This window comes from Macaca thibetana, chromosome 14 (genome assembly GCF_024542745.1).
Source record: "Macaca thibetana thibetana isolate TM-01 chromosome 14, ASM2454274v1, whole genome shotgun sequence".
Lineage (NCBI taxonomy): Eukaryota > Metazoa > Chordata > Mammalia > Primates > Cercopithecidae > Macaca > Macaca thibetana.
This window is the reverse complement of record NC_065591.1, coordinates 33,741,403-33,768,064: the sequence shown is the minus strand read 5'-3', so window position 1 is coordinate 33,768,064 and position 26,662 is coordinate 33,741,403. Positions and strand designations below refer to the sequence as shown.

Here is a 26,662-nt window from a genome sequence, read left to right as displayed (position 1 = left end):
TTCAAAAACTATTCAGCCAACAAGTTCAGCTCCTCATTCAGGATGCCCAAGGATTATTGTGAATAAAATTATGTCACTGGCATGGAACACAGACGCTTGTTTTCATGCTACATCATGAGGCTAGGTCTCCAGTTAATTCAAAGGCTATATAAGGATAATCTGATATAAGTTAAAAAGAAAAGGGAGCAACAACACAATCTATTATATAAGTTTTATTTTATAACTCCTATATCTACAATTAAGTATATAGAAGTTGTTATGGGTAAAAGATTTGAAGAAGAATTACCTAGGGAGCATGCCAAACTATACAGCTTGACCAAGAGAGTTTATCTGCAGAATCTAAGGCTGGTGAAAGATCAATAAATGTGAAGAAATGTATTCTTAACAATTTTCAGTACTGTGCAATAGGTTATAGCAAAGGTGAACAGTGAAAGAGAAGTGCCTAAACCTACTTATTATGCCATAAACTAAATACTAGCTCAAGGGAATCAAATTTGTAGTTTACTGAAATGAAAGCAGGCATAGAATTTTTTCAGAATTATAAAAACCAAATGGACTCAAAATTTTAGGATATCAGAGAGGTGCTCTTTAGAAAATATATTAAATTATTAACACTTGACATTCATTTGGAAGAGATCGTTCTCATAGAGTTAACTGGAATAAAGGGTATCACAAGGATTGGAACCACCATTTGAAATAGGATTTTTTAATTATTTTTTGGGGGGAAGGAGTCTTGCTCTGTCACCCAGGCTGGAGTGCAGTGGCACGATCTCGGCTCACTGAAACCTCCATCTCCCAGGTTCAAGCAATTCTCCTGCCTCAGCCTCCCGTGAAATAGGACTTTAAAAGGTTTAGTGACAAACAATATTTGCCCAGGAGTTATTCAAGTTAATATAATTAATCAGGAGACTCATAATATATACAATTCCTGGTTCTCAGCTATATACAATGATGTAATCTAAAAATCATCAAATGGGCTGGGCATGGTGGCTCACACCTGTAATCTCAACACTTTGGCAGGCTGAGGTGAGCGGATTGCTTGAGCTCAGGAGTTTGAGACCAGGCTGGGCAACATGGCGAAACCCAGTCTCTACAAAAACTACAAAAATTATCTGGGCGTGGTGTATATACCTGTAGTCACAGCTACTTGGGAGACCGAGGGGAAGGATCACTGGAGCCCAGGAGGTTGAGGCTGCAGGGAGCTGAGATCGTGTCACTGCACTCCAGCCTGGGAGCCAGAGCAAGACCTCATCTCAAAAAATGTGTATCAGAAAATTAAAAAAAATAAAAACCATCAAACAGTCATCATAGGCTATACATAGAGAATAAGATAGCAAACAATAGAACTACAGGATTATTTTTTAAATTAAAGAACAAAAACATTGATTTGGATCTGTAATGTAATACCTAAGTTCCTAGTTCTTAACTGAAAACATTCTAAAACCCAATAAAAAAAAGTTAAGCTTACATGTATATTGTAAGGGACTGTTAATTATTTTTTACAATGACGCAAGAGATACAATGACCCAAGAGACTGCATATGTTTGAGAAACTATTAAAATTTCTCAAACTGAAAGAAAATATTTGACTCAAAATTTTAACTAGCTGGTTATTAACATGTTTATTTATGGAACAGTTTTTAAAGATGAAGTTAAGGAATTGCAGAAAAGACATAATGTGTGTATATATTTTCACTGTAAATTTAATATATCCATGACAGAAATTTACCTTTGGATACCATAAAAATGTCGACTAAGATTTTCTGCAAAGACAATATCTGAATTTTGAATTGTAGGCTCCATTGATGGTCCAGAACACTGAAAAGAGAGGTAATTTGTAATCTAAATTCAAAATCTCTTTTAAATTTAACATAAATCATTTGAGCAGGCTTAAAAGAAAGAAAATCAAGCAAATGTTCTTAAAGCTTGGGGGATGATTCATGAAAATCTGGCAGTTCTCAAATAAGTTCAACTCTAGAGTAGCCACTAAGTCTGGAAATATAGAAAAATATGTTATAAATGGATTATTGATTTCACATTATAATGCCTGAATAAAACAAACTACCTATGTTTCCAAATTTAGGCCACCCTATAGAATGTGTTCTATGAAGGCAGAAATCTCTCTCATGTTCCCAGCTATATAACCAAAGCCAAGAACAATGTTTGGTACAAAATTGATAAACCATACATATTGGTTGAATGAATGGGAGAATGATTCATTTTCTTATTACTATCAGATATAATCCAGTGAACATGATGATGATTTACTAAATGGTATTAAACTATTCTCAATGAGCTTATGCCCATCTTCCTCTTCCAAGAGAATAGCTTACTCATTTCATGGGGCTACAACTTAAATTTTCTACTGAAAAATACTAGTATGAAGACATGGACTTTAAAGATTTTCAGGGCTAGGCATGGTGGCTCACACCTGTAATTCCAAAACTTTGGAAGAAAGACTTGAGGACAGGAGTTCAAGACCAAACCTGGCAACCTAAAGAGACCCCATCTTTACAATAAAGCAATCAAAGGTTTTCCTATTTGTATGTCTCAAAACCATAATCTTGATATATACAGGTTGAGTATCCCTAATAAAAAGTCTGAAATTTTAAATGCTCTAAAATCTGAAATGTTCTGAGAGTCTACATGATACCACAAACGGTAAATTCCATACCTGACCCCATGGGATGCATCATAGCCAACATGCAGTCAAAATTTTTGTTTCATGTACAAAATTCTTTAAAATAGCATATAACATTACCTTCAGGCTATGCATACAAGGTACATATGAAATACAAATGAATTTTGTGTTCAGACTTGGGTCCCATCCCCAAATTATCTCATTATATATATGCAAATATTCCAAAATTCAAAAAAATCTAAAATCCATAACACTTCTGGTCCCAAGTATTTCTCATAAGGGATACTCAACCTCTACCTCAGAATTAGAAAAAATTATCATTGCCACCTTAAAAATCTAAATACTACAGTCTCCATTTACTCTACTTGTAAATAAAACTTTTTACTCAAAAGTTCCTACTCAGGCAGAAATAAGAAGAAATATGATTACAGTTTGTTTGCTACCTTTGTAAGTACCAATCTAACTTACAAAAAATCAAGGTGGCAAGTTTCAGCCAGGTACAGTGGCTCATACCTATAAAACCAGAACTTTGGGAAGCCAAGGCGGGCAGATCACTTGACGCCAGGAGTTCGTGCCCAGCCTGGACAACATGGTGAAACGCCATCTGTACTAAAAATACAACAATTAGCCAGGCGTGGTGTTGCACCCCTGTAGTCCCAGTTACTTGGGAGGCTGAGGCACGAGAACTGTTTTGAGCCCAGGAGGCGGAGGCTGTAGTGAACTGAGATCACTCGATTGCACTCCAGCCCAGGCAACAGAGCAAGACCCTGTCTCAAAAAAAAAAAAAAAAAGGGAAATTTGAGTTAAACATATATATTTCCATTACTCCATCTTAACTGGAAGTTACGTGACTGTCAATCTGATAAAGTAAACCTAATTTAAAAAAACAAAAACAACAGTAATAACAACAATTAAAAAAAACTGACTAGCTGGTCAATTTGTTCTTTACATGACAAAAGGTTTGAATCAACAACCACAGTTCATAGTTTCCCACTACAATATTAAGAACAAGTATTAGTTGGGGATAGGGAACAACTTTAACATTTTAATACAGACATTAGGCAGAATAATCTGTCTTAATTACAGATTATTAATTTGTTTTAATTACAGTTAAACATGGTGGTAATGAGCTAGAATTTTGAAAACTGGACAAATATGTGTTGAAATTTCAAGTTACTTACTAACTGTGGGATCTGGAACAAGTAAGTTACTTAAGCTTTCTCAATTCATTTCCTCATGTGTATATTGGATTACTAATAAGTATCTCAAAGAAGTGTAAAAGATTAAATTAGTAAGTGTAAAACATCAAACATATCCTGAAACACAGTAAATAGGATTCAATAAATGGTAACGACTATTATTGTTCTACTATTCAAAAGGACCTTTTGTGCCCATTAGAAACAGAATACAGAAAATATTTAAGTAACGGTCCTTATACCTTCTCTCAGGGCCAATTCAAACACACTCTCTTATTATTCCAATATTTAGAAATATTTTATGTTTTAACTTTCACATTTTAATAAATAACTTCAACTATAATAAAAGGAAAAACACATTTTCCTTCCATTTGAAAAGAAGTATATATTTAAGATGAATATTCTTGAACATAAAAACTTACCATGACAACACCACCAACGTATTCAAAAGCACAATGAGCTATACAGCCATACTGAATAGTATAGCCAACAAGTCGAAAGGTTTTCCCCAGAACACCACGAAGCATAGTTCTATGTAGACTCTGCCACCATTGGCCTGATGGTAAATTTCAAAAAGTTTCATGATCAATACTATTTAAAAACATTTAAGAAACAGCTCTATTGTAAAATATTTTACAATCACCCAAAATGTACTAAGTGCCTAATACAATTTGGTGCAGGAAAGCAAGAGTTTATCATCAGTTCTACTAATGATATTATGGCAAATTGCAGCCACTAAATATTTAGATTTACCAAAGTTTATATTCAAATGCCACTAAGTCTATATATGAATTATATAATTAGTAGATTCTAAATTAGTCTGTCCCCTTCCATGTCTTGGTTATTTCTTCTATTAAGGCAGATGCTTAAAAAAGATAGTAACTCTTTGAAAGGACTAATAACAGTTTTTCACATTTGTTCCTTGCTATATATTACTTCTTGCCATGTAATAGAAAATAATGGAGAAATCACTAGAATAGGAATATGGAGATTCAAGTTTCACACTGGTTCTTTTACTAACTTGTATAATCTTCAACAAACTACTTAACCTCTCTGGGGCCTAATAGAAATAATCTCTCATAGAATGATTCTTAGAATCAAATTCAGCAACATATGTCAAAGTACTTTATAAATTATAAAGTTACATTCATTTGTGAGTTATTAACTATTGATGTAACAGAAGGAACACAGACATACTATGAAACAACAGCATAAAGTACCATTTAAAGATTTTTAAAAGCTATATAAAATTTTAAAATATTATTCATCTAAAATATTTCTAATATCTGTCCTTCCTATTTAACTGTCACAACTATGTATCATGCATTTCTCAACTAATAGCCTAACCCTTAGGCCTAGGCTACAATATACTGTTCTCAAATTAAATTTATTAAAATACATCAATAATAGTTTGTAACATCTGCTTAACATGTCAAGATTTACATATAATACCTCTGTAAGATAGATATTATTATCATCCTCAATTTATAGACAAGACAAAAAAAAGCCTAAGACTAGTAAAGTAACTGGCTTATTATCATCACAAAGTTGGTATAGGATGAAGCCAGTAATAAAAGGTCTCCCAACAAAGAAAAGCCCAGCATCAGATGGCTTTACCTCTGAATTCTTCCAAACATATAAAAAAGAACCAACACCAATTCTTCTCAAACTATTCCAAAAAACTGGAAATTGAGGGAATTCTTCCTAATTCATTCAGGTCAGCATTGCCCTAATGCCCAAACCAGACACAGGAAAAGAGAAACTACAGGCCAAAATGCCAGTGAGCTCAGATGCAACAATCCTCAACAAAATACTAGCAAACCAAACCCAACAACACATTAAAGAGATAATACACCACAATCAGGTGGGATTTATCCCAGGGATGCAAGGATGGTTCAACACATGCCAATCAAACAGTGTGATATAACACATCAACAGAATGAAGAACAAAAATCATAAAATGATCTCAATAGACGCAGAAAAAGCATTTGATAAATTTCAACATCACTTCATGATACAAACTCTCAAGAAATTAGGCAAAGAAGGAACATACATCAAAACAATAAAAGGCAATATATGACAAACCCACAGCTAATATCATACTTAATGGGGGAAAAGCTGAAAGCCTGTCCTCTAAGATCTGGAACAAGACACGGATGCCCACTTCAATCACCCTTATTCAACATAGTAATGGAAGTCTCAGCCACAGCAATTAGGCAAAATAAAGAAATAAAGGGCATCCAAATTGAAAAAGAGGAAGTAACTATCCTGGTTATGGATGACATGATCTTATATATAGAAAAATCTAAAGACTTCACCACAAATACTTTTAGAACTGATAAATGAATTCAGTAAAGTTGCAGGATACAAAGTCGACATACAAAAATTAGTAGCATTTTATTCACCAGGAATGATCTAGCTGAATAAGAAATCAATGGGATCAATAAAGCAATCCCACTTAAAATAGCTATAAAACATTAAAAATATAACTAGGAATAAATTTACCCAAGGAGGTGAAAGACCTCTAAAATGAAAACTACAAAAACACTGAAAGAATTGAAGAGGACATAAAAAATAAAAATGGAAAGACAGCCCATACTCATGGATTATAAGAATTAATATTGTTAAAATGACCATACTACCCAATGTGATCTAAAGATTCAATGCAATCTCTATCAATATGCCAAAGTCATTTTTCACAGAATTAGAAAACAATCCTAAAATTCATACAGAACCACAAGACCCCAAATAACCAAAGCAATATTGAGCAAAATGAATAAAGCTGATGGTATTATACTACCTGACTTTAAAATACACTACAAAGCTACAGTAACCAAAACAGCATGGTATTGGTATAAAAACACATAGACCAATGGGACAGAACAGAGAACCCAGAAATAAATCCATGTATTTACAGCCAACTGATTTTTGACAAGGTGCCAGGAGCATACACTGAAGAAAGGACATCTCTTCAATAAATGGTGCTTGAAAATTTGGATATCCACATGCAGAAGGACAAAACTAGTCCCCATATCTCTAACCATATATAAAAATCAACTTAAAATAAATTACAGACTTATAAATAAGATCAAACCATAATACTATAAGGGAAACACTTCAAGACATTGGTCTAGTCAAAGATTTTATGGCTAAGAAATCAAAAGAACAAGCAAGAAAGAACAAAAATAGACAAATGGGATTTAAACTAAAACGCTTCTGCTCAGCAATGAAAATAATAAAGTAAAAAGACAACATGTCGAATGGGAGAAAATATTTGCAAACTATGCATCCGATATGGACTAACATTCAGAATATACAAGGAACTCAACAGCAAAAAACCAAATAACCCAATTAAAAAGTGGACAAATGATCTTAATAGACATTTTTCAAAAGAAAACATACAAATGGCCAACAAATATATTAAAATATGCTCAACATCACTAATCTTCAGGGAAATGCAAGTCAAAACTATAATCAGGTATCATCTTACCCCAGTTAGATTATTACCAAATAAGACAAAGTAAGTGCTGGCAAGGATGTGGAGAAAAGAAAATTCATATACCCTGTTAGTGGGAATGTAAATTAGTACAGTCATTATGGAAAACAGTGTGGAGGTTTCTTTAAAAACTCAAAAGAGAATCAAAAAATAATTCTCGCAATCCTGCTACTGGGTATTAATCCAAAATAAAGGAAATCAGTATATCAAAGGGATACCTACATCCCCATGTTTATTGCAGCTTAGCTACTATTCACAATACCTAAGACATAGAATCAACTGAAATATCCATCAGATGAACGGATAAAGAAAAACATGCTATACATACACAATGGAATATTATTCAGCCACAAGGAGAATGAAATCCTGTTATTCAAGGCAATATGAATGACCCTGGGGCACATTATGTTAAGAGAAATAAATCTGGCACAGGAAGAAAAATACCTTACGTTTTCACTCATCTGCAGGAGCTTAAAAAAAAATTGAGCCTATGGAAGTATAGTGTAGAAATATGGGTATCAGAGGCTGGGAAAGGCAGGTAGGAGGGGAGAATGAGAAGTTGGTTAATGGACACAAAATTACAGCTAGACAGGAGGAATGAGTTCCTGCCTTCTGCAGCACTGTTGGGTGAATACGGTTAACTATAATTTATTGTATATTTTCAAAAAGCTACAAGAAGATCTTCACTGTTCACAATATAAAGAAATGATGTGTTTGAGGTAAATATGCTAATTACTCCAATTTGATCATTATATAATGTATACATGTAACAAAATATCACTGTATCCCAGTAATAAATACATTTATTACATACCAACTAAATACAAAAGGAAAAACACTGAAAGTAATCTAGAACGTATCTTAGTAAGTTGTTGTTGGTTGTAGTATTTTATATATATTTCAGATAGTAAAAGTGAGCAAATATTTAAGTTGTTTTTCACTGTGAGAAAAAGAAGCAACAAATATGTAAAGGGACCTTAAGGATAAACTTGAGTTATCAAAACAAATTTACTTAAATAAACATGTATATATTTGTCTGTTTGCCTATTTAAAAATGTCATCCTAGCTCTGCCCACTGTGAAAAGGCCATTGTAAGAAGCAATGACACTGTAGTAATTATGAGCACTCTTAGTGCCCACATTTTTGGTTTCTAAGTATCATTCTCCACCAGAGCAGAACAGTCAGTGCTCAAAGACTGATGCAAACAAAGGAACCATTCTCAGGGGTCATCCAATGGCCAAATTCAGGACAATATAAGCCTAAAAATAGTTAATAGTAATTGATAATACATTAAATTTGGGACAATATAAGCCTAAAAATAGTAACAGTAATTGATAATACATTAAATTAAAAATGAAATTTTTAAAAAGATGCATGTGTTGGGGACAGGGAAAGTTCTTTATCAAAACATGACAGCTAATAAATGTAGAAGGAATGATAAAATTATCACCAGTGTAATAACTGATTCAGACAAGGGCCATTGATGCATGCTAAAATACACTGAGTGAAACATTGTTGGTCAACAGGATATTTGAAAAGTATCAAAGTAGATTTTTTTTTTTTTACAAAGGGAATAAGGTATCTTTACAATGGGAAGATCTGGTAAACACTGTCTTAACTAAATGACCAAATTTAGCAGCATACTGATATCATGTAGCCTCTTACCAATGGAATGACAAGTACATCATCATCTGTGTACCATTCTTGCCGAAAATGTGTAACCTAAATATGATCATGAACAATCAAGACATATCCATATTGCAGACATTCAACAAGACAACCAGCTTGAACACTTAAAAAGTATAAATTTAATGAAAGGAAAAATTATACTAAGAGTACTATTTTCAATTACAAGAAAATAGAAGGACACAACAACCAAATACAATATGAAATCTCGAATTGGATCCTGGAGCAAAAGGAAAAAGAAAGCTATGAAAGACATGGGGACAACTGGGTAAATCTGAATATTGTACATAAAAATATATCACTGTTTCAGTGTTAAACTTCTTAACAATATCATGCTATGTAGTAGAATGACCTTGTTCTTAGGAGATAAACAAGGAATTATTTTGAGAAAAATGCTATGACTGCAACTTCCTTTCGTATGGTTCACTTCTACTGCTAAAAATCATGTATAGAGATGAAGACAAATTGATACATACACATATATACACACACACGGATATATTACATATGGAGGAAGATAGAAAGCTAATGTGGCAAATGTTCATTGTTAAATCCAAGTGAAGTGTATACAAATGTGCACTGCACTATTTTTCTCAGCTTTTTTGGTAGAATAAAACTTCTAAAAAACAAACACTTGGGGGAAAAAGTGTGACTTCATTCATTCAACAAATACTTATTAAGCTACTACTATGTACCAGATAACTGTGTTCAGCCCTGGGAATACAGTAGTGAACATGATGCCTTCTCTCATACAGCTTATAGTATAGTGGGGCAGATATCATATATACACAAAGTAAACAAATAAATACATAAATACATTAAGTAAATTTCTGTAAAGAAAAATATAGTAAAGTGATACAGAACAATGGGTGAGGCATACTTTCTTTAGGACGAATCAGAAAAGATTTCTCTAATGAAAATGCCATTAAAGACAATGCTGCATTTAACTTTCTGAAGAATGACCAAACTGTTTTCCAAAGCAATTGCACCACTGTACATTTTTACTAGTAATGCATAAGGTTTCCAATTTCTCCACATCCTTGCCAACATTTGTTACCATCCATGTTTTGATTGTAGCCATCCCAGTGAGTATGAATCTCACTGTGGCTTTGATTTGCATTTCCTTAATAACAAAATATTCATAAGCACCTCTTTCATGTGTTTATTGTATTGATCACTATTCTTTTGAAAAATGTCTACTCAAACACTTTGCCCATTTAAAAAATTGGGCTACTATAATTTTTAGTTTAATTCAATCAAAGATTATAAGCATTCTATAAAATAGTACCAACAGATTGCATTCAATCAAAGCACGTTATAAAATAGAATCAAATGACTGAAAGCCAAGAGAAAAAAAATTACAAAACAGAAAGAGAGCAACAGGTGATTCAGGTATTGAACTTAACATATGAACACTTTAAAATAACCATGATTAACATTCAAAAAAAAACAGAAGGAAAGATAAAAGTCAGCAGTGACCAAAAATCTATTAAAAATCAAGTGGAAATTATACACAACACAATACTACAAAATAAAATACAATAACTAAAATTAATGCATTACATGAATCTACCGGCAGATTCTGCCTACTAGGCTCAGCCTAATAGAAGACAAGTGAACTGGGCAAGTTGGGAGAAAGTAGTAAGACTGAAGGACACAGAGGAAAGCAGGTACACAATCCAGGAGAAACAGTATTAATATAATCAGAGACCTAAAGGAGAGGAACCAAGAATAGGACAGAAGCAATATTTTGAAGAAATACTGGTAGGTAACTTTCCAAATTGATGAAACACATTAACTCACAAACTCAAGAAATTCTACAAACCATGAACAGGATAAACACAAAACACATAGATACATCCAGGCACAGTATAGTCAAGATGTTGAAAAAGACAATGAGAAAAGTTTAAAATTGGCCAGAAATTTACCTTATTTTCAAAGAAAAATTTTGTCTCTTCAACAAAATGGAATGGCTACCTTTACATAAGAAATAATTAAAACGAGAATAAAATAAAATGGCATTTTTAAAGTATGAAAATCACCAAACTATAATTCTATGCCTGATGAAAATATACCTCAAAAGCTAAAGAAAAAAATAAAAACACTTTCAGAAAACAAGTTTTGCGAATATTTTTGCCAGCACAACTGTAATAATATATATACTAACAGGAATAATTCAACCAAAAACAAAATGTTGTCAGATAGAATTTGGCAAATGGGCCGGGTGCGGAGGCTCATGCCTGTAATCCAACTCTTTGGGAGGCCGAGGAGGGGGGATCACCTGATGTCAGGAGTTGGAGACCAGCCTGACCAACATGGAGCAACTAAACCCCATCTCTACTAAAAATACAAAATTAGACAGGTGTGGCGGCACATGCCTGTAATCCCAGCTACTCGGGAGGCTGAGGCAGGAGAATCGCTTGAGGTGGAGGTCACAGTGAGTCGAAATAATGCCATTGCACTCCAGCCTGGGCAAAAAGAGCGAAACTCCGTCTCAAAACAAAACAAACAAACAAAAGAATTAGGCAAATCCAGGAAGGAAGGAAGAGAACTGAAGAGTACATACATATTTGGATAAAGATACTGATGCTGTTTAAGACTAACATGTTTTACAGGACATAAAACATATATAAAAAAGAACACTAAAAAATAGAACTACCATACGACCCAGCAATTCCACTACTGGGTGTATATCCAAGAGAAAGGAAATCAGTATGTTGAAGAGATGTCTGCACTCCTATGTTTATTGCAGCACTATTCACAACAGTCAAGATTTGGAATCAACTTACATGTCCAACAGATTAATGAATAAAGAAAATGTGGTATATATACACAATGGAATACTATTCAGCCACAAAAACCAATGAAATCCTGTCAAACAAGGCAAAATGTATGAGCCTGGAGGATAATTCTGTTACTGAAATAAGCCAGGCATAGAAAGACAAATATCATATGTTCTCACTCATACATGAAAGCTAAAAAAGTTGATTTCACAGAAGGAGATAGAATAGTGATTACTGGAGGCTGAAAAGTGTGAGACACGATAGGAAGGGATTGGCTAGCAGATGCAAAATTACAGCTATATAGGAGAAATAAATTCTACTGTTCTATTGCACTGCAAGGTGACTATAGTTAACAATAATTGAGGGCATATTTTCGAAGAGCTATAAGATTTTTAACATTCCCAACAGAGAAATGATAAATATTTGAGGTGACAGATATGTTAATTACTCTGATTTGATCATTATACATTGTACATATGTATCAAAATCATACTGTACCATAAATGTATACAATTATTAAGTGTTAAAGAAAAATCGCCCAGTGAGAAACCTGTTTGGGTAAGGCCTTAGACCTCAATGAAGGCATTAACCCATGGATCTCTCTCTGTCTCCTTCCCTCTGAAGTGCTCCCTGAGCTCCGCGTATGGCCTCCAGGTATATCACGTACCCTGGACCTATGAGTAATAAAACCATTATTTCCATCTTGTGTCTCTCCTAATCATTGAAGGGGTGCTCTCCATCTTAAACATGCTAAATTAAAATATATATATTTAGATGCTAAATTATACATACATATATATATATACACACACACACACACACATATATATAACTTCAATTTAAAAAAAAACAGGGCAATAGAGAATGGGATCAAACAAAGGCCAACAGATCAGGTTTTGATAGAAGTTTGGGTACTTCCTCCAATGTAATAAAAGGGAAGAAAAACATGGGTTAACACACTGGTAGTTTTGACAGTTTGATGGTAGAAAAATAAGGGAGCTCTTGCCTTTTGTGTTTTTATTTACTCTTTGTCATGAGCTGATGTCATGAGCTAAGACTGGGAACTTTTAGCACAAAGCGAACTGGTAAACAGAACTGGTTACAGATGTGCTAGTATTCTATTGGTGCCAACAAATTACCATAAACTTAGTGGCTTAAAACAACACAAATTTACAATCTTACAGTTGATAGGTCAGAAGTCTAACATGGGTACCACTGGGCTAAAAAATCAAGACTATTTCTTTCTAAAAGGTTTAGGGGAGAATCCATTTCCTTACCTTTCCCAACTTCTAGAAGCACTAACATTCCTTTACTCATAGCCCCTTTGTTCAATCTCAAAGTCTTTAATCTCCCTGGCCATTATTCCATGGTCACTTCTTCCTCTGTCTGTCTGTCTGTCTGTTTTTCTCTCTCTCCTGCCACCTTTTTACTCTTTTAAGGACCCTGGTGATTACACTGAGCCCAACTAGATAATTCACAATGATCTCAAAGTCCTTAATTTAATCACATCTGTGAAGTCCCTTTGCCATGTAAGGTAACATGTTCAAAGGTTCTGGGGATTAGGATGCAGACATCTTTGGAGGGCCATTATTCTACCTACCACACCAGGATACAGAACATTAAAGACGTAACTACTAAACTGTGATTCCTCAGACCAGCATCAGTGGCATCATCTTCAAACTGATTTGGTTAAATACAAACTTTATCAGAATCAGAAACTTAGGAAGTGTTGTTTACCAATCTGTATTTTAATAAGTCCTCCAAGTGACTGCTCTAAGCTCTTGGTGACCAATAGCCATTGCCAGCCTTGGGCAGCCCTAGTTATCCAGTCATTTACTACTATATGTTGTATAACTTACCATGTAACATGTGTGCCGTGAAAAAATTTGGGAAGCTTGGGCATCAAAAAATTCAGAATCTGTTACTTTTTAAATTCCCTATCACATTTACATTAAAAAAAAAAACTGAGTCATTAATGTAGAGAACCAATTTCTTTAAAGGGGAACCTATATATTCTTTCAAATAATAGAAAAGCTAGGGAAAAAGTGAAAAGCACCATAAAAATTGTGACTGTGTCATATAGCAAAAGAAGTATCGGAGGATCCTTCACAGAAATCTTTTAAGAGATTTTTCATTACTTTACATATATTAACTCGTTTAATCCTTAGAACAACCCTATGAGAACTTAGGCATCTCTTTTTTTAAAAAAAAAATTTTTTGAGACGGAGTCTCACTCTGTGGCTCAGGCTGGAGTGCAGTGGCACAATCTCGGCTCACTGCAAGCTCCCCCTCCCGGGTTCACGCCATTCTCCTGCCTCAGCCTCCCGAGTAGCTGGGACTACAGGCGCGCGCCACCTCGCCTGGCTAATTTTTTGTATTTTTAGTAGAGACAGGATTTCACCATGTTAGCCAGGATGGTCTTGATCTCCTGACCTTGTGATCCGCCCGCCTTGGCCTCCCAAAGTGCTGGGATTACAGGCATGAGCCACTGCGCCCGGCCCCTTAGGTATTTCATTTTTCAGATAAAGAAATTGAGGCGCAGAGAGATGAAGGAACTATTCAGTCATGCAGCTTATTAGAGGCCGGGCCAGAATTCAAAATGAAGCTGTTTGGGTCTAACATCCAACACTACACCATACTGCCTCTCAATTTAAATGAAAAAAAAATTTGGATACTATAAAATAGGCATCTGGGAATAGAGACACACAGGAAAGATAGAGGTAGGACTGATGTTAAAACCAGCTAAAAAGATTGAGCAGAGTGAACCTAAGAAGCTGAAAAGAAATTAGAGATTCCTCCATCTTTAGAAATTTCTGGGCACAGGTATCCAATTCTAAGATTCTGATTTGGATCCAATCACTGAAGTAGACTTAAGAGTAATTTCAGAATACCCAAAGCCACAAAGAAGTTGTCCAACTGATTGTTCAGGTCTGAAATGCCTTTGAAAAGAGAAAGCATTTTGTTTCAGAAATAGGAAAAATATATATATACACATATATATAAAAATACATTATATATATGTCAAATGTTAACTAAGACCATCAGTTTACATAAATTCATTCATTCTTAAGTATAAGCAATCACAGAAATGATTTAATGTCATTAATGTATTTTTGTTCTGATAGAGGAACAGAGTTTGAGAATAAATTAGCATCTAAAGAAGTGTTCACATTAAGAAAGGGTGAGCAGAAACAAGTTAGATAGGGAAAGAGAAAACAAATTACATCATAGTTTGCCACATTTACCTTCATTTGGGAAAGAAAAAATAGTAGATTTTGACATTTCTGGGACCTTGGAGATGTTCAAAGACAAGAATAATTACACAAAATCCATTTTCCCCATAGAATGATGCGTAAAAGGTAACTGAGAGACATATGTCCACTTAAGATCCTAAGAAGAAGTTATTGTGACAAGTAGAGAACAACAAAGACTCATTATGCTGAGTAGTATACTCTGCTCAATAGCTACATAATTCACTCTCACACAGCAAAGTCTCCATCAAAGTAATTCAAATTCCTGCCATTTCAAAATCACCTTCGGGCTGCTCATGAATTGTTCAAATCCGTAAGTGTTAAATCTACTGTAAGATTTGTATAGGGATTGTTTTTTATTTTCTAAAACTGTAAACTCAAGGCACTGATACCCTCATAATCTCTGAAGACTTTATTAAAACCTCTTTATTTTGAATTAAAAAATTAGCTGGGCATGAGGTGCACACCTGTAGTCCCAGCTACTTGGGAGGATTACTTGAGCCCAGGAGGTTAAGGTTGAGGTGGGCCATGATCTTACCACTGCACTCCAGCCTGGGCAACAAAGCAAGACTCTGTCTCAAAAAGAATCAGAAAAACACACCAAACCTGTTTATTTTGTCTCATCAGCAGAGGAAATAACTGCCATTACTCTAAGGTTTAAAGCAGTGAATACTGCTTCAAATTTGACTGCAGCATCAAAATAACATGAAAACCTAATAAAAACCAAAATTAAAAACTAAAAATCCAAATTCCCAGGCTCCCTGCGATTCCTATGATTCTCATCCTACATCACAGAGCTAATGAAAGAGAATCTCCAGCTGCAGATACCACAGTTTTAAAAAGCTCCCAGGAAGGAAGTCCAGTAAAGGACTTTATCCTGTCCTTTAAGACCACTGACGCATACTCAATATTTTCAGAGACTTGACAAAATTTATCCATTCATTATCTTTAAAGTGAATGTTAATTTTCGGATAATTCTATAAACTTTCATCAAGTAAACATTATAATGCTAATACTTCAATGTATTTCATCAGTCCAGTGGTATTTTCTGAATTTCACATTTTTACATATAACCAAAATTGAAACTCATCTTATATTTACAAAGAATAAGCAGTTGATCATTTTAATATAACAAAGTATCACCTTCCAAAAAGTAAAATACCAAAACAAACACACTCATTCACCAGTAATCCAACTACTAAATGATCTATTTCAAAACAATATAGCAGTTGTATGAATAACAGTGGAAGAATATTAATTCAAAAAGAAATATCATTTAGCATTATCATAGGCTAACCCTCGCTGTGCCACAGTTCATGAACACTTTTAGAGCGATCAGCCTCCAACTCCTGGGCTCAAAGAATCCTCCCACTAGAGCCTCCCGAGTGTCTGGGACCAGGGGTGGGTGCCACCATGCCCAGCCCCACCTTATTCTTTTGTTATACCTGACTTACCATTCTTTCTAAAACATTTCTTCTCATTTCATCCTATATCCCACTCTCATCTCCCAAAATAATTCCCTTAAGTCTTATTGACATCATGAGCTGCCTGTGCTGCAAATTAGTATCTATCTTTTTAAGATAAGCCAAATTTCTTATAAGTTATCAACAGATATTAAAATTCAAATAACCTATATTTTTATGAAAAGAATGTATACCATTGAGAAGATCTTATGTTTTATGTTGAATTTACTTCAGATGAGTTTATTCGAGACTTTCCAAAGAAAATAACCATCTCTAATCAAATAAGAATGACCCCTAGAATGGAGAAGGAAAAAATACTGACTCTCAAGAGCTGTTCGGTAAATACTGAATAAAAAGTAAAAAAGCAAATACTGACCAGGTTTAATAAAAGCTTCAAGACAAATTCTATTTTGAATTCAAAACTACTTTAAAAATAAATACATAATACTACAAATTACCACAGAGAGTTATGCTGAGATAATAGCCTACCTGGCAAAATAATGTGAAATTACACATAAACCAAATATTTTAGATTTAAAGTAAGTAATTTTATTATGAGGATAAGAAAAAGATTTAAGTCCATTTACTTCATGGATAGCTTCTTTCATCATAATAAAATAAAAATTTTTTCAAACAGCAAAAATACAAATAGAAGGCAAAAGTCATCCTTTATAAAGTAACACAATGCAGTTTACTGGAAATATTGGCAAGCTTTCTCATTCATTCATTCAAAATGTGGTTAAAGTTTGGAAATACAATTTGAAATACAATAGCTTGGAACCGGTTAAACCAAACCCAAGAACTCTGTATAAATTCATTATATTTGCTGACTTTTCTAGTAAAGACCTTATATGGAAAATAATAAAAGGTACCACACATAAACAGAGGTGGTAGTACATTAATGGTGTACATCAGGTATAATATTGGTTATATTTTAAATATTTTTATAATTTCAAGAAAATACTTTAGTCACCTAATTTAGTTAAAATGTTAAAGTTTAGACTGAGGCTGTATAATTTATTTTTTTAAAGATAAAGCTACTAAACAAAAAAGCTATGAGATAAAAATCAAGTTCTATGAATAAATATTTTTAAATTAAGTACTCTAAGATCATAACACTGACAACACTAATTATCTTTTCTAGTCTTGGCAGTTACATTGCATACTGTTTGGGTGACTGATGGGATAATTTCACTTCATTTTCTCTCAGTTTATATTGGATCGTGTTAGAGAAAAATATTAAAATAATTAACACCTCTAACCAAAGTATTTGATAAAGTTTTTAGATGAAATAAAAGCTAAAAAAATCAATTAACTAACACCCAAGTTTTAAGCAAACAACTAAACCTCCATCTAAAGGAAAAGTTACCTAAGAATCACTGATTTTAAAAAATCCGTCATTCAGTATTCCTATTTACTCTATACTTTTATATATTAAAATCATATACTTTCACCAAAAGCCCTTTCATCAGCAGTTTCAGCTAGCAATACCTTCATTACAAAAAATATAGGTGTCTATATATTTCAAATTATGTTTTATTCAAAACATTTATCCAAAAACATTGCATCAATAGCAACTGAAGCATCAAAAACAGGTAAAACATATGACAAAACAAATTATTTCAATTCCTTACAGCTAGACATTTTGATTAATTTCATAGTGGCTCTATGGCCAAAGGAATATAAAACTACTTAAATTAATATATGATCTCAAATATGAATTGTTACCAATAGTAAATAATTTATGTCCTTCAACTAAAAAAACCAAGACATCATTAATCAACTTTTCTATTTCAATAGCTTAATAAATTTTGGATCATATAGCTTACAGTTTGTATGTGTCTTGCATAATTTTAAGTCATATAGCTTAAAATAAGGTTACATACTATAAAAAGCATATTCTTTGCCTTGATCACCTGATTTTTTGTTGTTGTTGTTGTTTATAAAATTAATCACAGTTAGCAGGGTAGAAATAGCTTTGAGCTTCATGAATGACATCCAAGAGATGGGAAAGGATTAGTTCTCAGTTGCTGCCAGTTATAGCACCAGGTGGCTTTTTCTGCAGTGAAGGTGTTACCGATAATCCCATTACACTGGTACTAAATCTTGCAGACATCAAAATTATCACCAAGGTTCCTTTTCATCCCATCCTTTCCAAATGACTGGAAGTCGCTTCACCTGAAAGAAGTCAAATCCACATGCAGCTGCTGTTTTAGCAGGCAGCAAACTCCCTGAGAATGTCAGTCGTGATTCAATTTTGCTGTGCTGGTGGCCCCCTATTCCCTGTCCAATAATACATCTGTTAAAAAATCCTACAGCTACAAATCAAGTTTAATCCTACCAGGGACCTCATGTTGGTCTTGTCTTCCAAAAAGGCAGCAGGTTCTGCTGTCTATCTCTGCTAGTATCTGGGGAATACCCTTTAAATCCCAGCACTACTTAGAAGAATAAGCTAAGGATCACAAAACATGACCTCAAAAACCCTGATATGACTATATTCTGACCCAGAGGCATTCATTCTAGGTGAAGATTAGAACTTTGCATAATAAGATTACACAGCAAGTGAATGATATCAAGGGACTATCCATATGCAGCCGCCTGGTTTTGTATAGACAGCCTGTGCTCTGCAATATGCAGTGCAGACGAAAAAGAGCTTGGTCTTTCTAGCTGAAATAAAATAGATTCACATAAATTAGTTGGCCATTTCCAGATTTCTAAATCCCCTATTACATCTTTTATTGACAGCTCCTGTGAGGATAGCACAAATGTTATTCCTTTTTATTCTGTGCTTCTATAACAATCATGCTCTGTAATTGAAATGTACATAGATTATGTCTAGAAATTAACATCTTGTTTGCTATAATCTTGGATTACAATTGACTGTGTACATAATAAAATTAGGAAATCAATGGACGGATTTATCATCTCCAAGAAACTAGAGGTATTGTTTAAAGAATAGTTTAACATTTTGTGCCAACACTTTAAATGCAGGAGTCACAGGGAGTAGTCAATAAAAACGTGAGTGAGTCCAAGATTACAGCAGGCATTGGCTAATAGCTAAAAATTATATTACATAAAATTAGGTCATAGCCCTCAAAATTTAGAAAATTTGAAAAACTCAGAGATTTCATAAATATAGTTTTCTCTAAGTCATACTTGAGCAAGGTCAATTATATATGACCATTTTAAATAAAATATGTATGCCTACAGTATTTTACATGAATTTCCTTCATCATTTTATAACTGTACTTTAAAATATTTGAATCAATTCAAATCTATTATAATTCAAGGATTTATAATTCTTAACAATATGTTTTTAAAATAGTTATCAGTGAAGAAATCTCTCCTTACATTTAAATATGTACAGAACATTTTAAATGTGTAGGATTCTAGAGAAATTTAGAAAATATTTTATAATCAGCTTCTTCCACCCATGACATTTACAGCTATACCAGCTTATCTAAGCAAATTTATATGAAAAGAGAGATTCATATACATTTACACAAAAATCTGTCCAGAATAAATCTAAGGATGTGAAGAGAAAACGTTGTAAGTTTTATATATATAAAAAAAAAAGTACTAAGATTTGCCATAGAATTCTTGTAAAACTAAGCTCCTTGGTATACTCATAATATGGCTTACTTGACAAGTTTGATTTGCCTACAATTTTTGAGGAACACTCCACATTTATTACATTAGTCATTATCACCTCATCATTACAATCTCTTTAAACATATCTGTACAATGTCTGATAGGTACTCAGCAGTCAGGTGACACAATCAGATTTTATGTATCACAGAGAAAGATATCAGCCAATGGTATCAGTGCTATAAAAAACTTTATGTAATTTCAACTACATAGCACATGAATATTCTTTGGTTACCTTGACTAGGATATTACTAGAAAAATAATGAGAAATGTAAAAAGTACATATTTTTGTTATGATATTTTGTTACAGTTGTGTAATACTTTAGAACTATACTGTTCAATAAGGTAGCCACTAGCCTTATGAGGCCACTTGAAAGATGACTAGTCCAAATTGAGATGTACTGTAAGTATTAAACACACACTGGACTTTGAAGACTTAATACAAAAAAGGGAAAGTATTTTGTTAATGTTTATATTGATTACATATTGAAAATATTTTGGTCATAGTTGATTATGTGATTCATATTATATTTCTAATGGACAGCACCACTTTAGCAGGTCTTATATTTTCAATAATATGTTCCTTAGCCAAATGAAATGGTGCAACTAACAAAAATACTGAAGCAGAGGGTTAATTATGGAAGAACATTCCAGTGTCAAATCTGGTAGATAAGCTTAGAAAAGAAAGTATGAAATCCTGTCATTTTAGCTTCTACTTCATATTTTCAGTTTAAGGATGGGGGTGGGAGAAGAGAAGACCTGCCAAATTGCTGACCATCAATGTGTAAAAAAAGAATGATGTGATGTAGTTACAAATGCTTTAGTCCAGTAAATTTAGGTTTTTTAAAAAATTGTCTCTTGAGCAATTTCATAAAAGACTAGTGAGGTCTATGTTACTCCCTCATCGATCTCAAAAGATAGCAACTTCAAAAAACATGTTTGGATCTAGAAAGGCATGAACTTTTTTCTACGTTGTTATTGTAATTGGTTATATTCAAATTTTTAAAGTACATTTAAGTAGTAACTACAGAGATTTGAGGCATTTAGTATACTTCAGAATATTCACAAAATAAAAAGATCAACATTATAAATTATTCGTAGGTGGCTTTTCTATTAGTCTTTTCATCATATCAATGAAATTCTTTTAAAAATCCTTTAATAAAAAGGGTTTTATAGAAATAAGTAAAACTGAAAATAATTTAATTCAAGAAATGTAATTATTCATTTAGAATGACAACTGATATTATACAATTAAAACACAAAGTCTACCTTTGTCACACAATGGAATATGATTTGAATATAAACATGTTCTTAAGGTACTAACTCATTTTAAAAGTTGCTTTTTCATAATTATTCCCTTATAATATTTATCTGTAATACTGAGGCTAAAGATGAAATTGAAATGTATCAATAAATAAGATGAATAAAATTTAAATCAATTTTTTATGTCCTAGTCATGCTACTTATTTTTTGCCTTTTACAACTATGTAGGTTTATTCCTTTTCTGGTTACAAGTATCACATAGACATTGCACATACACACACACAAAAGCAAAATAATAACAATAACAAAAAAACTTTCTAACCATCAATAGATGAGTGCAATGATATTCAGTCTGAGTTAATCTCCAGACATCCAAATTCATGAATAAAAATTCATCAGTTTTAAATACACTGAGCCTATTAAGCAAGAACAAAAGCATATGCACAAAAGAGCTTTTAATATATTTCAAAGCCCACAAGAGCCATGGTCTCATTAAAATTATAAATTACACAAACATGGAATGAAGATTCAAACTGCAGTGCAGCTAAGCAGATTACAGAAAACCCCGCGTTCCATATGATAACACACCATGGCCCTCCCAGATGGGGGCTTGGAACAAAAAGGCCATCACCACAGCTAGGGAAAACCTCCTTGTGATCTCTGGTTTCTGTTCAGCAGATGACAGCCAAATAATATGTTGATTATTCTGTTTGTGCTGCTAAGCTTGTAAGATGGAATAAAGCGATATGATCTATTGTGAACCCAATGCTAATGTGTTGCTCCACTCATAAATAATATACTGAATTTATTTTCAAACTATCTCTTATCTGAATTTCAGTTTTTAAATGCATGAATTAAAATAAAAGCCAGGATAAAATAATACTTAATTTGATGCTTTAAACTAAAAAATGCAATTGACAAGTGAAAAATATCTAAATGCTCAGTGAAGAGTTATTACAATCACCTTGAATTTCGGCACTGTAATGGGAGACAAAAAAACACTTTTAAATAGGCAATTACTTTCATTAGGAAATATAAATATAAAATTAAGTAATATAATAATTATGAAGTTAATAATATACATTATGGACAAGATAAAAACAAAAATATTAGGGTATGCAAAAACACTTTTCTACAACATTATAGCTCATAGTCAGAACATATAGTGAAAGCATTTTTGAACAATAAAAAGAATAACTGAAGACCTCATAAATGTTCATAACTTCCACAAGAAATCTTACTTAAAATTTAAAAGAAGTTTATAAAAATAATTTTCAAATAGCTAGCATTTTATTTTTATTTGGTGACAAAAGTTAAAACCTAATTTTTACCACAATTTAAAAAAAGGTATATTTAAAATCCTAAGCTTTAAAGATGATGCCCAAATGAAGTAACAGGGATTGTGTCTGTGAATACTTTACAAAATTGTGTATTTCATGAATAAACATATTTATGAATACTATTGTTTAAAATATTAAAAATCATAACATTTACCTCTTCACCCCAAAATTCCTCCCTTAATACTCTAGTAGACTCCTTAAAGGCAAACTAAATAGTACATTAAAACTGCATATAAGGTGAACATGAATAAACACACTGTTTTCTTAAGGGAGTATTTTGTAGAAAGTACATAATTACGGTCATTGGCCTAAGTCCACCTCATTTTTGTCTCCAGATACAGACTGAGTCCAAAAGTACTGCAAAACTCCACAATATGTAAATACAGACTGAAATTTTAAATCTAAAAGGTAAAGCAAAAATGTTTTTAAAGAAAAACTAAGAAGATAAAACATTCTTGAAGTAGATAAATATTTCTTAAACAAGAATTAAAAAGCACTAAACATAAATGATGAACTAGACTACTTTAAAGACATAAACTTCTGTTCATTAAAAGCACTATTAAGAGAGTAAAAAGACAAACCTCATAGGAAGAAATAGTTGCAATACCTATAGCCAATGAAGGACTCATATTTTGAATATACAAAGAACTCCCACAAATCAAAGGAAATGACAGATAGGCTAACAGAAAAGTAGGCCAAAGAAGTGAACAGAAACTTCACAGAAGAAAATAACCAAACAGCCCATATACATATGAAAAAGTACTCAACTTCATTAATCGGGGAAATTTAAAGTTAAATCATTACGGTTTACTACTTTGCACCCACCAGAATTGGAAAAATGAAAAAGATGGGGGGAAAAAAAGAGTGTTGGAAACATGTGGAGCAACTAGAACTCTCTCGCATACTATAAATATACCTGATACAAACATTTTAGAAAACTGTTCACCATTGTTACTTAAAGCTGAACATATACATACTGCTGACCCGGTAATTTTGCTCCTAGATATATCACTAAAAGAAATGTGTAGATATATAACTCAAGAAATATGTATTAGAATGTTCATAAAAGCATTATATAGAAACCACGCAAATGTCCACTAACAATAGAATGGATAAATAATAGTTATATATTCACAACTACATGCAGCAATAAAAACAAACTACAACTATGTGGATAAATCTTAAGACACAATGTTGAACAAAGGAAACCAGACACAAAAAATTATACTGTATAATTTTCTATATATAATACAAAAACAAGAAAAATGAATCTTTGCTATTAAAATTCAAGGCAGTGATTATCCTTGTTGGGGAGGGGACACAGTGACTGGAAGGGTACACGAAGGTGTCTTCTGGAGTGCTGATAATGTTCTTTTACTTTATCTGTGTGCTGGTTATATGGGTGTATTTGGTTTACGAAAAATTCATTAGGCTATCCACTCACAATGTGTGCACTTTTCTGTACGTGTAGCTTTCTTTAAAGTCACTTTTACATAAAAATATACAGATGTACAAAGATAGTGAAAATCCTAGTCATAAGAAATTTAGGAACTGACATGTATACAATCCGAGGGAGAAAACTGAGGGTTCTTACCATATATATCTGAATAACCAAATTTTCAACTACATAGTTAACTTCCTAGATGCTTATAAATGGAAGACATTTATAAGAACCATTCACCCTATTATCTTCCCCTGAACCCAATCATGTATTCAGAGATATCTAGTCTTCGTGTTAGAAGTAACTGATACTGCTCTTAAAACACAGCTTTTAAAGTAGTCTCAGGACTGAAGATTTGCCCTTATATGTGGGAAACTAAAGTGGTACAGAAAGCAGTATACAGAATACATGCTTGCCGTTTTCACTCTTCCTCCTAAATTTCATAAGCTTTAGTTTGTTAGTCATGAATGTGTATTACTTAATTTAATAGCACTTCCTTGAAAACTTTCATTTTAATTTTTCAGAGAAATTAAAATATAATTTACTCTTTAATATCAATACCATACACACTAAAGCTTCATGATAATCTGATAATAAACTATACATCTCATATCTCCCAATTAAATATTTCCCTTATTTCCATACTAGAATCAATATATGATTTATAATACTTTTTTTCTTATATTGAAAAGATGCTTTAAGAGATAAGCCAGGAAAGATCATCCAAAGATTATTATAGTTTATGTTTAATTTGTATAACAAATATTTATTTATTTACCGCTTACCATCTGCCAGGCTCTAGGAAAAACAGAATAAAAATAGCTAATTTTACAGTAAAAATAGTAGGGTTACTCTTTTCTTTCACTCTCATTTGATTTACAAATAAAACTATTTTCAACTAGTAACATATTAACATATTCAAAAGTTAAAACTACTCTAAAAGATATATATATATATATATATAGTAAAAGTCCCATCTTCCCTATTTTCTTCATCCCCACAAAGATTTAAATTTTGTATAAACTTACAGATTTTGTTATGTAAATATAAGCAAATATGAATATATGGTTTTATTCCCCTCCCAATTTACACAAAACACACTTTACTGTACATTGTTTTGAATTCTGCTTTTTCCAAATAACGGTATGTGAAAAACTTTCCAAATTTTCATATAGAAAAAATCCACTTTTTTTAACAGCTGTAGAGTATTTCATTGTATAGTTACGTCATAGTTCATTTAACCAACACATTGCCAATAGACACTAAGGAATTTCCAATCTTTTGCTACCACACACAAAGTTATAATGAAAATTCCGATACATATGTTATTTTGTAAGTACACACCAAAATTTCTGTAATGAATTCCCAAAATTGGAACTGAGATGAGGTAAATGCATTGGTCTTTTTCTAGAAATTGTCAATTTGCATTCCACAGGAGTTGCATCATTTTGCACTTCCACAACATATGCATCTCAGATTTATCCTGAAAAAAAGCTATTCCTCTCTTCGGGCCTCTAAAATACTTTGTTCGTAAGGCAATTTCCAAAGACGTGCTCATTGCAATAAACTACATAAAGCTCTCGGTTTATTTTTTTTCCCAGATGCAAGTGTAAAATTTGCTGACTTAGTAAGTTTAAAAAAGCAAATAAATTTTCAAATTAAAAAACAAACCTCATACAAACTCAGCAAATCAGCATATTAATGCCTAAATGTGCTGGGATAGCAACTATTTGTCTTTCCAATATCTCCTGTGCTCCAAAAACAAGTATACTCCCTACTCCAGTCTTTTTAAAAATTCACATTCAATAATTTATAAATGGATAAGAAGTCAAATGCATTTCACTTCTAAATGAACGTTTTCCTAAACCACTTAAATGTTTTCATGAAGTCAAATCTATGTTACTTCTACATTTTTTAAAGCCATAATCTCAAAGGTGATTTAACCTTTATGACTGCCATTTTTAACAGGTAATATCATCTAATGTATTATTTTTATTTCAATGTCTATCCTGTCAAATATTTAATAATTGGAAAACAAACACTAAGTCCACTGGACTTCCTATTTGAAGTCATCCTTAAGTAAATCCGTTTCAATAAGCCACAACTGTTCTGCTGGAAAACATGTAAATGATCATATTTATTCCCCAAATAAGGATACGCAACCTATGCTGCATATATATTAGGCAGAAATCAGTCAGTCAGACAGAAATCAGTCTGAGGTTATCTCAATATCCTGTAAAAACAAAGTGGCTAGACTAGTTGCTGATACCAAAATGAATTTTAAAATGCTAGCACACATTCTCTGCTCTTATAGTCAGCAGATGTGACAGAACCGTACTTAAGCCTTCACCTAAGTAATACATAATGTTAGGCAAATGCGTTGATTTTAAATATGAGTCAAACAGAAGGCATTGACAACAAAAAGCAAGAATCACCTAAGAAATGTAAAAGAAAA

General features: G+C 32.8%; 1 protein-coding gene across 7 annotated transcripts in view; it reads right to left on the bottom strand.

Moving 5' to 3' along the window:
* The window catches only part of IMMP1L (inner mitochondrial membrane peptidase subunit 1), a 101,440-nt gene that overhangs the window by 32,928 nt on the left and 41,850 nt on the right, over window positions 1–26,662 (bottom strand). For 6 of the 7 annotated variants that reach the window (XM_050759064.1, XM_050759066.1, XM_050759068.1 and 3 more), the window contains 2 exons: window positions 4,259–4,392; window positions 1,729–1,817 (listed from right to left, as the gene is read on the bottom strand). In XM_050759064.1, the coding sequence (XP_050615021.1) occupies window positions 1,729–1,817; window positions 4,259–4,363 (194 nt within the window). In that variant the 5' untranslated portion in view covers window positions 4,364–4,392. Of the gene's footprint in view, window positions 1–1,728; window positions 1,818–4,258; window positions 4,393–16,709; window positions 18,694–26,662 lie in introns of all 7 variants that reach the window. The other variant, XM_050759067.1, reaches the window with a different exon arrangement.